The sequence below is a fragment of the Polyodon spathula genome, chromosome 18 (genome assembly GCF_017654505.1).
Source record: "Polyodon spathula isolate WHYD16114869_AA chromosome 18, ASM1765450v1, whole genome shotgun sequence".
Classification (NCBI taxonomy): domain Eukaryota; kingdom Metazoa; phylum Chordata; class Actinopteri; order Acipenseriformes; family Polyodontidae; genus Polyodon; species Polyodon spathula.
The window spans coordinates 28,071,958-28,084,397 of record NC_054551.1 but is presented as its reverse complement, the minus strand read 5'-3'; the positions used below and the strand labels follow the sequence as shown (position 1 = coordinate 28,084,397).

At 38.1% G+C, this 12,440-nt stretch overlaps 1 protein-coding gene across 3 annotated transcripts in view; it reads left to right on the top strand.

The window, feature by feature from the left end:
• LOC121331061 (tenascin-N-like) overlaps nt 1-12,439 on the top strand; it is a 42,101-nt gene extending 29,662 nt beyond the window's left edge. The window contains exons 19-29 of one of the 3 annotated variants that reach the window (XM_041278207.1): nt 435-698; nt 1,422-1,685; nt 2,347-2,610; nt 3,230-3,493; nt 3,687-3,817; nt 4,333-4,471; nt 4,717-4,868; nt 5,352-5,448; nt 5,558-5,719; nt 6,023-6,186; nt 8,935-12,439. In XM_041278207.1, coding sequence (XP_041134141.1) covers nt 435-698; nt 1,422-1,685; nt 2,347-2,610; nt 3,230-3,493; nt 3,687-3,817; nt 4,333-4,471; nt 4,717-4,868; nt 5,352-5,448; nt 5,558-5,719; nt 6,023-6,186; nt 8,935-9,081 — 2,048 coding nt within the window. In that variant the 3' untranslated portion in view covers nt 9,082-12,439. The remainder of the gene's footprint in view (nt 1-434; nt 699-1,421; nt 1,686-2,346; nt 2,611-3,229; nt 3,494-3,686; nt 3,818-4,332; nt 4,472-4,716; nt 4,869-5,351; nt 5,449-5,557; nt 5,720-6,022; nt 6,187-8,934) is intronic. The other 2 variants (XM_041278208.1, XM_041278209.1) reach the window with 2 other exon arrangements.
• The last annotated feature ends 1 nt before the right edge of the window (nt 12,440 follows it).

The window sequence follows — 12,440 nt, the reverse complement described above, 5'->3', positions numbered from 1 at the left end:
GATGATAAGGATTTTAGCATCTCAAAGCACGAGGTATTAGCAAAGTTGAACAATGTTTGGAAGCTAGTCCGAAAAAGTGTTGGTTACACATTAAAATAATGGCTGCAAATGCCTATGAATTTAGATGCATTAGCTGCTATTCCTGTGGGTTTCCTCTTGAATTCATTTTGAATTCCAATGCATTAGCTGCTATTCCACTTGAATTTATTATGAATTCCAATGCATTAGCTGCTATGCCTGTGGTGTTCCACTTGAATGAATTACAAAATTGTTGCCATTTTTCAAAATCATCTTCTGCACAAGAAAAATCATTACAAAATAGCAGTAAAACATTTGTTAACTATGTAATTCTATGAAACTGTATAGAAATGCATATGACTTTGCCAGCATTATTTTGCAAAGTCATATGCGTATTGATCATCAATTCTCCTCAGAGATCGATGCCCCCACTAACCTGGTGGTCAAGAGTGTGACAGAGGACACTGCCACCCTCACCTGGAACAGGGTGCAGGCTCCTATTGACGGGTACAGGATCAGCTACACCTCAGCTGATGGGCAGAGCCAGGAGATCTCTGTGGGGGCAGACAAGAACTCCCACAAGCTGACAGGCCTGAGACCTGGAGTGGAGTATACTGTCTACATCTGGGCTATGAAGGGAAATCTCAACAGCAAGAAGACCTCTACTAAAGCTGTCACAGGTAACTGCCTTGTCTAGCAATGTGAATGATAAGAATGATCTCCCTCTCATCCTCTTGGTGAGATGTGTTGACCAGTGAGGATTTATAAGGACCAGGGTGCCTGAAAAAGGGTTAGCCTGCAGAAGTGAGAACTGTCTGGCTTGGAGATTCTAAATCAGGGAAGCCTTGCAAAAAGGACATTGCAGTAGTCTTCTCTGGATGTCACAAAGCACGAACCAGGATTTTAGCATCCAAAAATGAGGAGTTAATTAAATTCTTCTAAAGTGGTGTTAGGAAGTCATGTAAATGTGAGGGGCAAAAGATACTTAGGAGTCAAAACTGACTCCAACTTTGTTAAGAGTTTATTTGAGTTGGTAGTGGTAGATGTATGCTGTATACCAGGATATCAGATTTTCTAGGTGATAAATATGTTTATCAAAACTTGGTACCAAGGTGTAGAAATAAAGCTTCCACTCTCATCAAGGAAAAATGAAAGAGCAGATTGAGCTGTTATCCATGCGATAGAAAGAAACAGATTTAAATGTTTTCCGTTTGATGCAAGAACAAAACTCATACCTGCCCAGGAGGCACCCAATGGATGTCAAAGAGTGTGTGGCCCAGATGGCTGAGATCTTGTGGAACAGGTAGGATCTTAACCAGCTAAGGAATGAGACCAGGTGACCAGTATGTTTCTTCGGCCTTTTACTGCTGTAATCAATGGTGTTAAAATTCACTCCTCCTTAGAGATTGACGCCCCCACTAACCTGGTGACCAAGAGTGTGACAGAGGACACTGCCACCCTCACCTGGAACAGGGTGCAGGCTCCCATTGACGGGTACAGGATCAGCTACACCTCAGCTGATGGGCAGAGCCAGGAGATCTCTGTGGGGGCAGACAAAAACTCCCACAAGCTGACAGGCCTGAGACCTGGAGTGGAATATACTGTATACATCTGGGCTATAAAGGGAAATCTTAGCAGCAAGAAGACCTCTACTAAAGCTGTCACAGGTAACTGCAATGCCCTTATATAGTACAATAGAATGCATCAAAATTATCTAGTGTGGGTTGCCACACCTGATTTCCATGCATTATGTGAAATATGTTCTTCTTATTTGGGGTAGGTCATCAGCATCCATGTTGTAGGATTATAAACTGTACAAATCCTGCAGTCTCTAGACCTTGGACTCCCTGTAAATAAAAAGGGTTGCCCTGGAGGACTATTGGGATGATAAGGATTTTAGCATCTCAAAGCACGAGGTATTAGCAAAGTTGAACAATGTTTGGAAGCTAGTCCGAAAAAGTGTTGGTTACACATTAAAATAATGGCTGCAAATGCCTATGAATTCAGATGCATTAGCTGCTATTCCTGTGGGTTTCCTCTTGAATTCATTTTGAATTCCAATGCATTAGCTGCTATTCCTGTGGGCTTCCACTTGAATTTATTATGAATTCCAATGCATTAGCTGCTATGCCTGTGGTGTTCCACTTGAATGAATTACAAAATTGTTGCCATTTTTCAAAATCATCTTCTGCACAAGAAAAATCATTACAAAATAGCAGTAAAACATTTGTTAACTATGTAATTCTATGAAACTGTATAGAAATGCATATGACTTTGCCAGCATTATTTTGCAAAGTCATATGCGTATTGATCATCAATTCTCCTCAGAGATCGATGCCCCCACTAACCTGGTGGCCAAGAGTGTGACAGAGGACACTGCCACCCTCACCTGGAACAGGGTGCAGGCTCCCATTGACGGGTACAGGATCAGCTACACCTCAGCTGATGGGCAAAGCCAGGAGATCTCTGTGGGGGCAGAGAAGAACTCCCACAAGCTGACAGGCCTGAGACCTGGAGTGGAGTATACTGTCTACATCTGGGCTATGAAGGGAAATCTCAACAGCAAGAAGACCTCTACTAAAGCTGTCACAGGTAATTGCTATGCCCTGCTGTATTTAACTCTGGATTAGTGTAATGCAGTCAAGATGTGACATATGTGTTTCCTTGATTTGGCATTATTGTTTGAAGTGTCTGCAGCTGGATGTTTGTTTACGTGGGAAGCCCTGAAAAAAAGGAATTACTGTAGTCATCCCTGGAGGAGATAAAACATGAACCAGGATTTTAGCATTTGTTAACCTGAAGAAGAGCAACACTTGTAAGGTTGTAATAAGAAGCCTTAGTGACTATCCGAACAAGCATGTCAAATGAAAACTCAGGTTCAAAAGCATCTTAAAGGCTATGTACCAATGTGTATAATTATCTAGGCGATACAAGAATACAGCTCTCAATGCTGCTATCTAGAGGCTGGAGAAAGACAAAGAGTTGGGTATTGACTGCATTGATGTGAACATAAAACTAAAATAACGCACTGCCTGGTAAGGAGCTTAATGGCAGCCTGTCGATACATAAGAGTGTCAGTCATTAAATCAAAGTTTGAGGTATGTCAGAAGATGCATTTCTGGGATCTATAACAGCTACGGACTACCTGTGTTCCGTTAATATTTCCTGCTGCATACTGTGATCAATGGTGTTGAAATTCACTGCTCCTTAGAGATTGACGCCCCCACTAACCTGGTGGCCAGGAGTGTGACAGAGGACACTGCCACACTCACCTGGACCAGGGTGCAGGCTCCCATCGATGGGTACAGGATCAGATACACCTCAGCTGATGGGCAGATCCAGGAGATCTCTGTGGGGGCAGACAAGAACTCCCACAAGCTGACAGGCCTTAGACCCGGAGTGGAGTATACTGTCTACATCTGGGCTATAAAGGGAAATCTTAGCAGCAAGAAGACCGCCACTAAAGCTGTCACAGGTAACTGCAATGCCCTTTCATATGTACAATAGAATGCATTAGAATGATCTAGTGTGGGTTGTCTCATCTGTTTCCCTGCCTCCACTAAAGCTACTAGAGGCGACTGTCTTGCTTTGAAATCAGTAGAATTGCAAAATGAGTGTACAACCGCAAAACCAATGCAACCATGGTTTTTTATTTATTTATTTTTCAGAAATTGATGCTCCTACAAATCTGAAGGTGACTGACGCCAAACAGGCCAGTGGCGTGGTAACATGGACCCCTCCACAGGCTGTTATCAGTGGCTACATTCTTACTTACAAGAGGGCAGATGGAAAAGGACAGGTGAGGTTCCTTTTAGCTGTGAGACTGCAAATCACAATATAGTACTGTCTGTTGGAGCATTTTGATAAAGGGGTTTTGGGTCCAAAGATCCCACAATAAAGTTTTGAACCCAATATGGTGTTTTGTAATATAGGCTTTAAATTATAAAAATATATATATATATTTTTTTTTTTAATATATGGCTTTAAACTCTGATTTTAAAGGAACACTGACACAGACTAACTGATACTCCTAGACCCATTGTTATCATTGCATCTAGATACAAAGAACCTTCAGACATATTTATCACATAATAAATAACCATCATTTCTTGTTTCTTAGTTTTGGCCAAAGCTAAGTTGTGACTCAGTGATGGGCAGATCCAAAATGATCTGTAGTTTAAAATATTGTGAATGGTAGTTAATTACTCTGTGGCTACATGTTGCATGCTACTTATTTGACATCTGTCTGCCTGTGGTTGCTCTTTCAACACTCTACTCTGGGTTAATGAGTATACACATCTATTCCTTCTGAAGGAGAAGGAGAGGACTCTTAGCTCAGCTGATAGAAGTTACCTTCTAGGAGGTTTGGAGCAGGGGGTTCACTACATCGTCCGCCTAGTTGCCTTCAGAGGAGCGATGCGCAGCAGGACAGTCGAGACCACGTTTACCACAGGTGAGGCCTCATCATCGATGTAAACACCTGGATAAAATACTTACTGAATAAAGTCATATCTGACAATAACAGACACCCCAAGTGAAAGAAATCAAACTGATTCATAGCTGCATACATTGCTGGGCTTTTGTCTATGGCCAAAGAATGCGTTTAATAGCTTTAGGGCGTTTACATACATAACATGGATTTCACCATGTGTGGTAGAAACATAATTTGAGCCTCTTTTGTTGTTGTCTCTGTTGCAGTCGGAGTTCTTTTCCCCTTACCCATGGACTGTACTCAGGTAATGAAGAATGGAAACACATCAAATGGAATCTACACCATCTACCTCAACAGTGACAGATCCCAACCAATGAAGGTGTATTGTGACATGACCACTGATGGAGGTGGCTGGATTGTAAGTTTACTACCACCTGGTCAATTCCTCTCCCAACTATCCCACATCTAACATCACTATTAAGGATGGAGGAATAATCACTACTCACTAGTGTTAAACAAGTAATATTACTCAGTTTTGTTAGTAAATGTGTTATCCCTGGAAGTAAATACCTTTAAAAATCATCCATGCTTCTCATACACTCAATCAGACTTTTACTCAAAAGCCTTGATCCAAACCTTAAGTTCACATTCAGATTAGAAAACCACTATTCAGTCCCTGAGTGAGATATTTTACATATTACTCTTTATACAACAGATTCTATTCAAAGTGTGAATATTCCTGGAGCATTTAGTGCTGACCGACAACCTTTAAAATATGTCTTGAGTGTGCTTCTTTTCACTAGTGTGTTAAAAATTCTCGTAATAGTATAGAAAATGTGGTTGTAGATGATGGGAACACACTTAACAGTTAACCCTTCACCCCTCTCTGTGTTCTGTGTAGGTTATTCAGAGACGCAACAGCGGCAAAATTGATTTCTTTAAACGCTGGAAGAACTACACTCAAGGCTTTGGGGACATGAATGAGGAATTCTGGCTGGGTTAGTACCAAGATCAAACCTAGAATAACAGACACTAGAAAAATGAACAATAGGATGGTGATTCAGCCAGTGAAACATGTGATTGATAATTATTTTTTTAATATCTCAGGCCTGGACAAGATGTATGACCTGACAAATTCACAACAGTATGAACTGCGGGTGGATCTGAGGGCAGGCTCGGAATCAGTGTACGCCGTCTATGACAACTTTAAACTGGCACCAGCAAGACAGAAATACAAGCTGACTATTGGAAACTACAGAGGCACTGCGGGTTAGTGTTTACAAAGATCCTAACACAGCTTCCTTGGCACTGCAAGTGGGAGTAAACAGCTTACAACTATAGCCAGACATGCAAAAGCATTGTGATGTGGCTACAGGGACTTTATTGGAACTGGGGCTGTAGCTGTTGAAGAATTTGTCAAGACATTTCTTATCGTACTTTTCGTACTTCCAAGTTCAAGGGTGCTAATTAACTTGAATTAAAGAGAAATTGGTTCTAAATAATGTGGGAACAGCATATTTCTAATCATCAAGAAATACAAGGTTAAGCTTTAAAGTGTTCATTTGGTTTTAGGTGACGCAATGACCTACCACCAGGGCAGAGCCTTCACAACAGTGGACAGGGATAATGACATTGCTCTCAGTAACTGTGCTTTCACTCATCGTGGAGCGTGGTGGTACAAGAACTGCCACTTGGCCAACCTGAATGGACAATATGGACAAACCACCCACAGTGTGGTAAGACATAAGACTTAAAGCAGGGTCATATATAACCATTTGTTATATTACAGTAACTCACTTTGGTTTCCTCGTAAACATATATACATAGTAAATATGGACTGGAGAGGAGGGCTATAATAAATTATTGACCTGAGGGAAGACTGTTGTTACCAACAGGGGGCTATAATGCCTGAAGCCACGGGCTGAGGTAACAATAGTCTTCCCAGTGGCATATAATTTTCCACCATGGCTGAGCCTCCAGTACATGGATAATTTATAAATCAGACAACAAAATAATTGAGGCAAGGTTGGATAGTAAATATGACTTTATATATTTTGTTTAAATGTAGCTGATACATCATATGTAAATAAATATGACTATATATATTTTGTTCAGTGTGGATTTACATTTGATTTTGCAGTTTAAATACTGTGTATATAGTATTATAATATGAATAAAACAATCAATTTCTAACTGTGTTAGTTTTTTCCTATAAAACTGTATTTTCTAAATAACAAAGCAAACATTATGAACATTATTTCAAACTCTCTTGAAGTTTAATGTTTGACCATGACCCCCTTGCAAATGAGGCCACGGCCTCAAAGGGTTAACTTCATGCATAAATATACATACATAATGAATAAATGATGTGTGTCTTATAAATATAATTTACTGATTTTAAGTTCATGTAATAAAAACACCCCACAATTAATTGCGATTCGCAGATTGAGCAGCATCTTCAAAATCTGTTCCAGCCCTGTGCATTTGCTCAAAGCACATTTCGCAATTTGAGTACAGTACTGTGCAAAAGTTTTAGGCAGGTGTGAAAAAATGCTGCAAAGTAAGAATGCTTTAAAAAATAGACATGTTAATAGATTATATTTATCAATTAACTAAATGCAAAGTGAGTGAACAGAAGAAAAATCTAAATCAAATCCATATTTGGTGTGACCACCCTTTGCCTTCAAAACAGCATCAATTCTTCCAGGTACACTTGCACAAAGTCAGGGATTTTGTAGGCATATAGTCAGGTGTATGATTAAACAATTATACCAAACAGGTGCTAATGATCATCAATTCAATACGTAGGTTGAAACACAATCATTAACTGAAACAGAAACAGCTGTGTAGGAGGAATAAAACTTGGTGAGGAACAGCCAAACTCAGCTAACAAGGTGAGGTTGCTGAAGACAGTTTACTGTCAAAAGTCATACACCATGGCAAGACTGAGCACAGCAAGAAGACACAAGGTAGTTAAACTGCATCAGCAAGGTCTCTCCCAGGTAGAAATTTCAAGGCAGACAAGGGTTTCCAGATGTGCTGTCCAAGCTCTTTTGAAGAAGCACAAAGAAACGCAACGTTGAGGTCCATAGATGCAGTGGTCGGCCAAGGAAACTTACTGCAGCAGATGAAAGACACATCATGCTTACTTCCCTTCGCAATCAAAAGATGTCCAGCAGTGCCATCAGCTCAGAATTGGCAGAAAACAGTGGGACCCTGGTACACCCATCTACTGTTTGAAGAAGTCTGGTCAGAAGTGGCCTTCATGGAAGACTTGAGGCCAAAAAAACATATCTCTGACGTGGAAACAAGGCCAAACGACTCAACTATGCACTAAAACACAGAAACTGGGGTGCAGAAAAATGGCAGCAGGTGCTCTGGACTGATGAGTCAAAATTTGAAATATTTGGCTGTAGCAGAAGGCAGTTTGTTCGCCGAAGGGCTGGAGACATACAGAGAAAGTCATTAAGAACTATCTTCAGCATAAAGAAGAACAAGGAGTCCTGGAAGTGATGGCATGGCCCCCACAGAGCCCTGATCTCAACATCATCGAGTCTGTCTGGAAGAGAGAGAAGCAACTGAGGCTGCCTAAATCCACAGAAGAACTGTGGTTAGTTCTCCAAGATGTTTGGACCAACCTACCTGCCAAGTGCCTTCAAAAAATGTGTGCAAGTGTACCTAGAAGAATTGATGCTGTTTTGAAGGCAAAGGGTGGTCACACCAAATATTGATTTGATGTAGATTTTTCTAATGTTCTCTCACTTTGCATTTTGTTAATTAATAAATATAAACTATTAACATGTCTATTTTTGAAAGCATTCTTACTTTACATCATTTTTTCACACCTGCCTAAAACTTTTGCACAGTACTGTATGTCGCTTTACTCAAAGACTGAAGAATTGGTCTCTTGTTTTGTGTTTTGTTCTTTGCTTGTTTGGTATTTTCCATTTTGCAATGTGATCAAAATAATTAGGTCAAAGACTGAAATACCCTTTCATTTTGTTCTTTGTTAATTTAGAAATCCTCAAATCTCAAAATGTTTTTTTTTTGTTGGTGATTGAGCGAATCCTGAGTGTAACATATATATATATATATATATATATATATATATATATATATATATATATATATATATATATATATAGTGTATATGATGAATGGATTATTTTAGAACTGCAGTATCATTTCTGGTCAGGAGATGGCAGCAGAGGATTTAGTTCAGTATCTTGGAAGCAGTAATGATTTAAAAACTTAACTTGAATTCTGGGAAAGTGCCCACTCCACTGATCCCAAGCTCATAACTACATGTCCAGTACATCTGTCTGTAAACATAAGTGTAAATATTCTCACAATTAAAGCTGCAGAAAAAAAAAGCCTTTAGGATAAGAGTATGCAGGGTCAGTTTGAAAATCTATTCATTTTGTTTCTTCCAGTGTGTTTTGCTGCTCCTTGTCAGTGTTTAATGGTCCTTCTCCTGCCCACAGGGAGTGAACTGGGAGCCATGGAAGGGACACGAGTTCTCCATCCCCTTCGTGGAAATGAAAATGAGACCCCGCATCTACAGTGAAAACCCTGTGCTGGGGAGGAAGAAGAGGTCCCTCGCTGGCAGGGGAAAGAGGAGAACCGAATGAGAAAAAAAAAAAGAAAAAATAAACTAAAACAATAAGCTTTTAATATTAGTATCAGCTCAGTTCAGAATGCATTTCAATGGTAGTGGGGTTGCACTGTGCTTTTCACTGTGTGGTCTTTTATAATCAGCAGCGCCCCACTCAGCAGGAGAACTGTGGGGCAATGTGGTTAGCTTTGGTCCCGCATTGTGGCCAGCCTGCCCCGTAATACTCATCTCAGACTTGTATATACTGTAAAGTGTGGCAGGGATTACATAAATTACCACTTAATCCATAGGCACCTATGCAAACCACTATGCAAGCCATTTGTTGTGAAAGATGTAATGTGAAAGTTGTCATTTTTTTTAGCTGAACGTTTGCTCTTCTTTGAAATCCTGGTTTACAATTTAAACATTATTCATACTATATCTGTAACAAACTCAATGGGAATACAGCATATGTAACACTACTACCATTTTTTATAAATTGCTTTTAGTCTTGCTGATACAAGTAGAGCCCCCTGTCAAACCATCTTTAGCTTCTGTTATAAAAAGGCACAATTCTCTTGTTAAAACGTGTTTGTATTGAAAGCCACATTTATGGTATTATTTGTCACTGAAGATTAATAATTCCAACAGCCCTGTTTGTTTAATTAAACGTAGTCATTTCTGTAGTAAGAGTATATTTGTAGAAAATTTGATCTTTGAAAGAACCATTCACCCATTTACTTAGACGTATGTTATATTAAACATTGATGTTTGAAGTTTGCCCCAGTAAAATGAAGTGGATAAGAGAGTCCTTGGAAGCGCCTGAGTGCTTTGTTGTACAGAACATCATAAAAAGCTACAGAATTGGGAATGGAATTTCATGTAGAAGGGTGCAAGCTAGAACAGAGATGATTTTGTATTGTTTTATAATGGCAAGCCCTACAGTGACCCTGGAGAATGTAGCTTAAGTAGTTTTATCATGATATACTTTAACAGTAGGGTTAGTCTTGTAATGACTAATGACTGAAAATTCTTGTTTCAGAGATATTATTAGAAAACAATAGTCATGCAATAAATTTGACAAATTATTTATTTACAGTAGTTATGTATTTCAAAGGTCAGTGAAAAAAAGTAGAGTTCTGAACCATGTATCTCACGGCACTTTCTCCTGACAATGACAGCACAGAAGGTATTTCAAAGGCAGAGGTTTATTATCCTTGAAGCAGAAATAAAATTGCCTCAATATCACAATGCAGTGTGCAAAAGCCTACCAACCTTACATCAAAGAAAACAATAGGTGTATAATGTAGGACATCTACAGCACCAGCCACATATGCATTCTTACATGCATTTTCAATGTGCGTCTCCCAGGAAAGTCACAAACTTACCTGTTGGGGTGCTGCTTTGATGGATTCAATTAATGTGTGTAACAATCTTACTTTGAAAATGTGCTCTCCTCTAGTCACTGTTTGCTTATTGCATTCAGTGATTCCAGATTTATTATTGTGAAACTTGCAGTCAATCATGATCATTCTGAGCCGATACATTTCTTGGGAGTAGTCTATGCAAGCATTATAGAAACTGCAAAGCACTTTTTAATGTGTGGGAATAGCCCAGGAATCTCACTTTTTTCATTGTCACATGAATAGAGGCATTAGTGTTAAGAAAAGTCAATTAATGGCCACACTTACTTTTAGCAAAATGTATTGGCCCTGCTACCATTGAGATTCAGTTAATGAGGGACTTTTATTTTTCTTTTTGCAAATATATATTTCATTTTTTTTAAATAACTTTTTTTAAGTTTACATAACCGTAGTTTTATACATTTGCATGTTCAGTATTTTTTGTGCGAATTATCATCACCGGCAAAGAATCAATATAATCTGCTGATGGTTGTATAGAATGGTTATCATCACATGTAAATAAATCATTAAACTACATTTCGTTAGTATACCATCAAGTTATTACTAACTTTTTAAAATAATTCATATCAGTATTATAACTATGGGTAATACATTAAGTGTCTTTAAGCAAACACAGTAATTACACTGTAAATGCATTTGTAAATACAGTGTAAAATCACTTTTTTCTCTCTTTTTTAATCAAATATGTTAGTGCATGTACCTGCACACCCATTAGTGAAATTACTATATTACTGCAGTGTACTGTAAAGAAATACATGTTTGTGAGCCTTTTATAATGCGTTTTTCATGTATGAAAAAAAAACGCAAACATTTTTGGCATTAATATCATATTCCACTAACAATACGTACTTCGTATATTGCAACAGGTTGCCAATATTTCTGAAGCAAAATAAGTTTTATGGGTGTGATTCACCAAATATTTTGGTAGCAAATATTTATGGCTTTACAGTATTTACAGTGTAGTCAGAGACATCTAATGTAAATATTACCTTTTTTTTAAACAGATGCTTTATCCACTGCTCCAGTTTAAGAACTATGCTTTGTTGGGTGTTCATTAAAGCCAAGTTGCTTATTTTAACTAGATATGACAGTCGAAACCAGACATTTATTTAGTCTATGTACTATTACAAATAACTTTATAATCAAATTGGGCTCTCTGAAATGATTGTACTATTGTTTCATCACCCCAAAGTTCAGATAACTTAATTAATGTCCACTAGATTGTACTGAGTACTGACTAAAAAAAACTATAAACAGTAAAGGTAAACTTTTAAAAGTGAATGACAGAATAAACAGAATATTAAAGCAAAATTCAAAAGCACTCCAATATATCAGTCTTCTGTCTAATTACTTTTCTATTTATAGTACAGTACCTCAGACAATATTGCAGGAATATACTTTTAGGGTGGAATTATAGAATGTATTCTGAATATTAATAAAGTGCTGGATGAAAAATGATGATGTAAACATTTTCATGGTTCTCAATAAAAAAATAAAAAAATAAAAAAACAGTTGCCTGGTTCTTAGTGACATTTTGAAAAATAATTTTTTAGATGTCTTAGAATTGAACTGATTTAATCCAAAATATTCCCCTTTTTCTGCTGTGTTTGTATATTATAGTTAAATGGTCGACATGATATCCAATTTCACATCTTCCATTTAAGATTTGTGCTGAGGTAGAATTCAAATATTATACTATTTTTATCTTCTGCATAATCAGTCATGGCCTGTGTATAAAACTCTCGTGAAGCATTCTTAGAAGTGCAGAAGACTCCATCTTTAATTTATATACTGTGTGCTGAAAAGTTTCCACCCAATGTCTGGAGTGTGCACTAAACAAGTGAAGGCCACAGAGTCTACTAAAAGAAACGTACAGTGTATTAACAACCCCACCTCCAGAAAAGGGTGTAGGTTCACGTTTGAAAATAAAGGTGAGAAATTAAGTGATTTTTGCATTTCCTTCAACCATGAC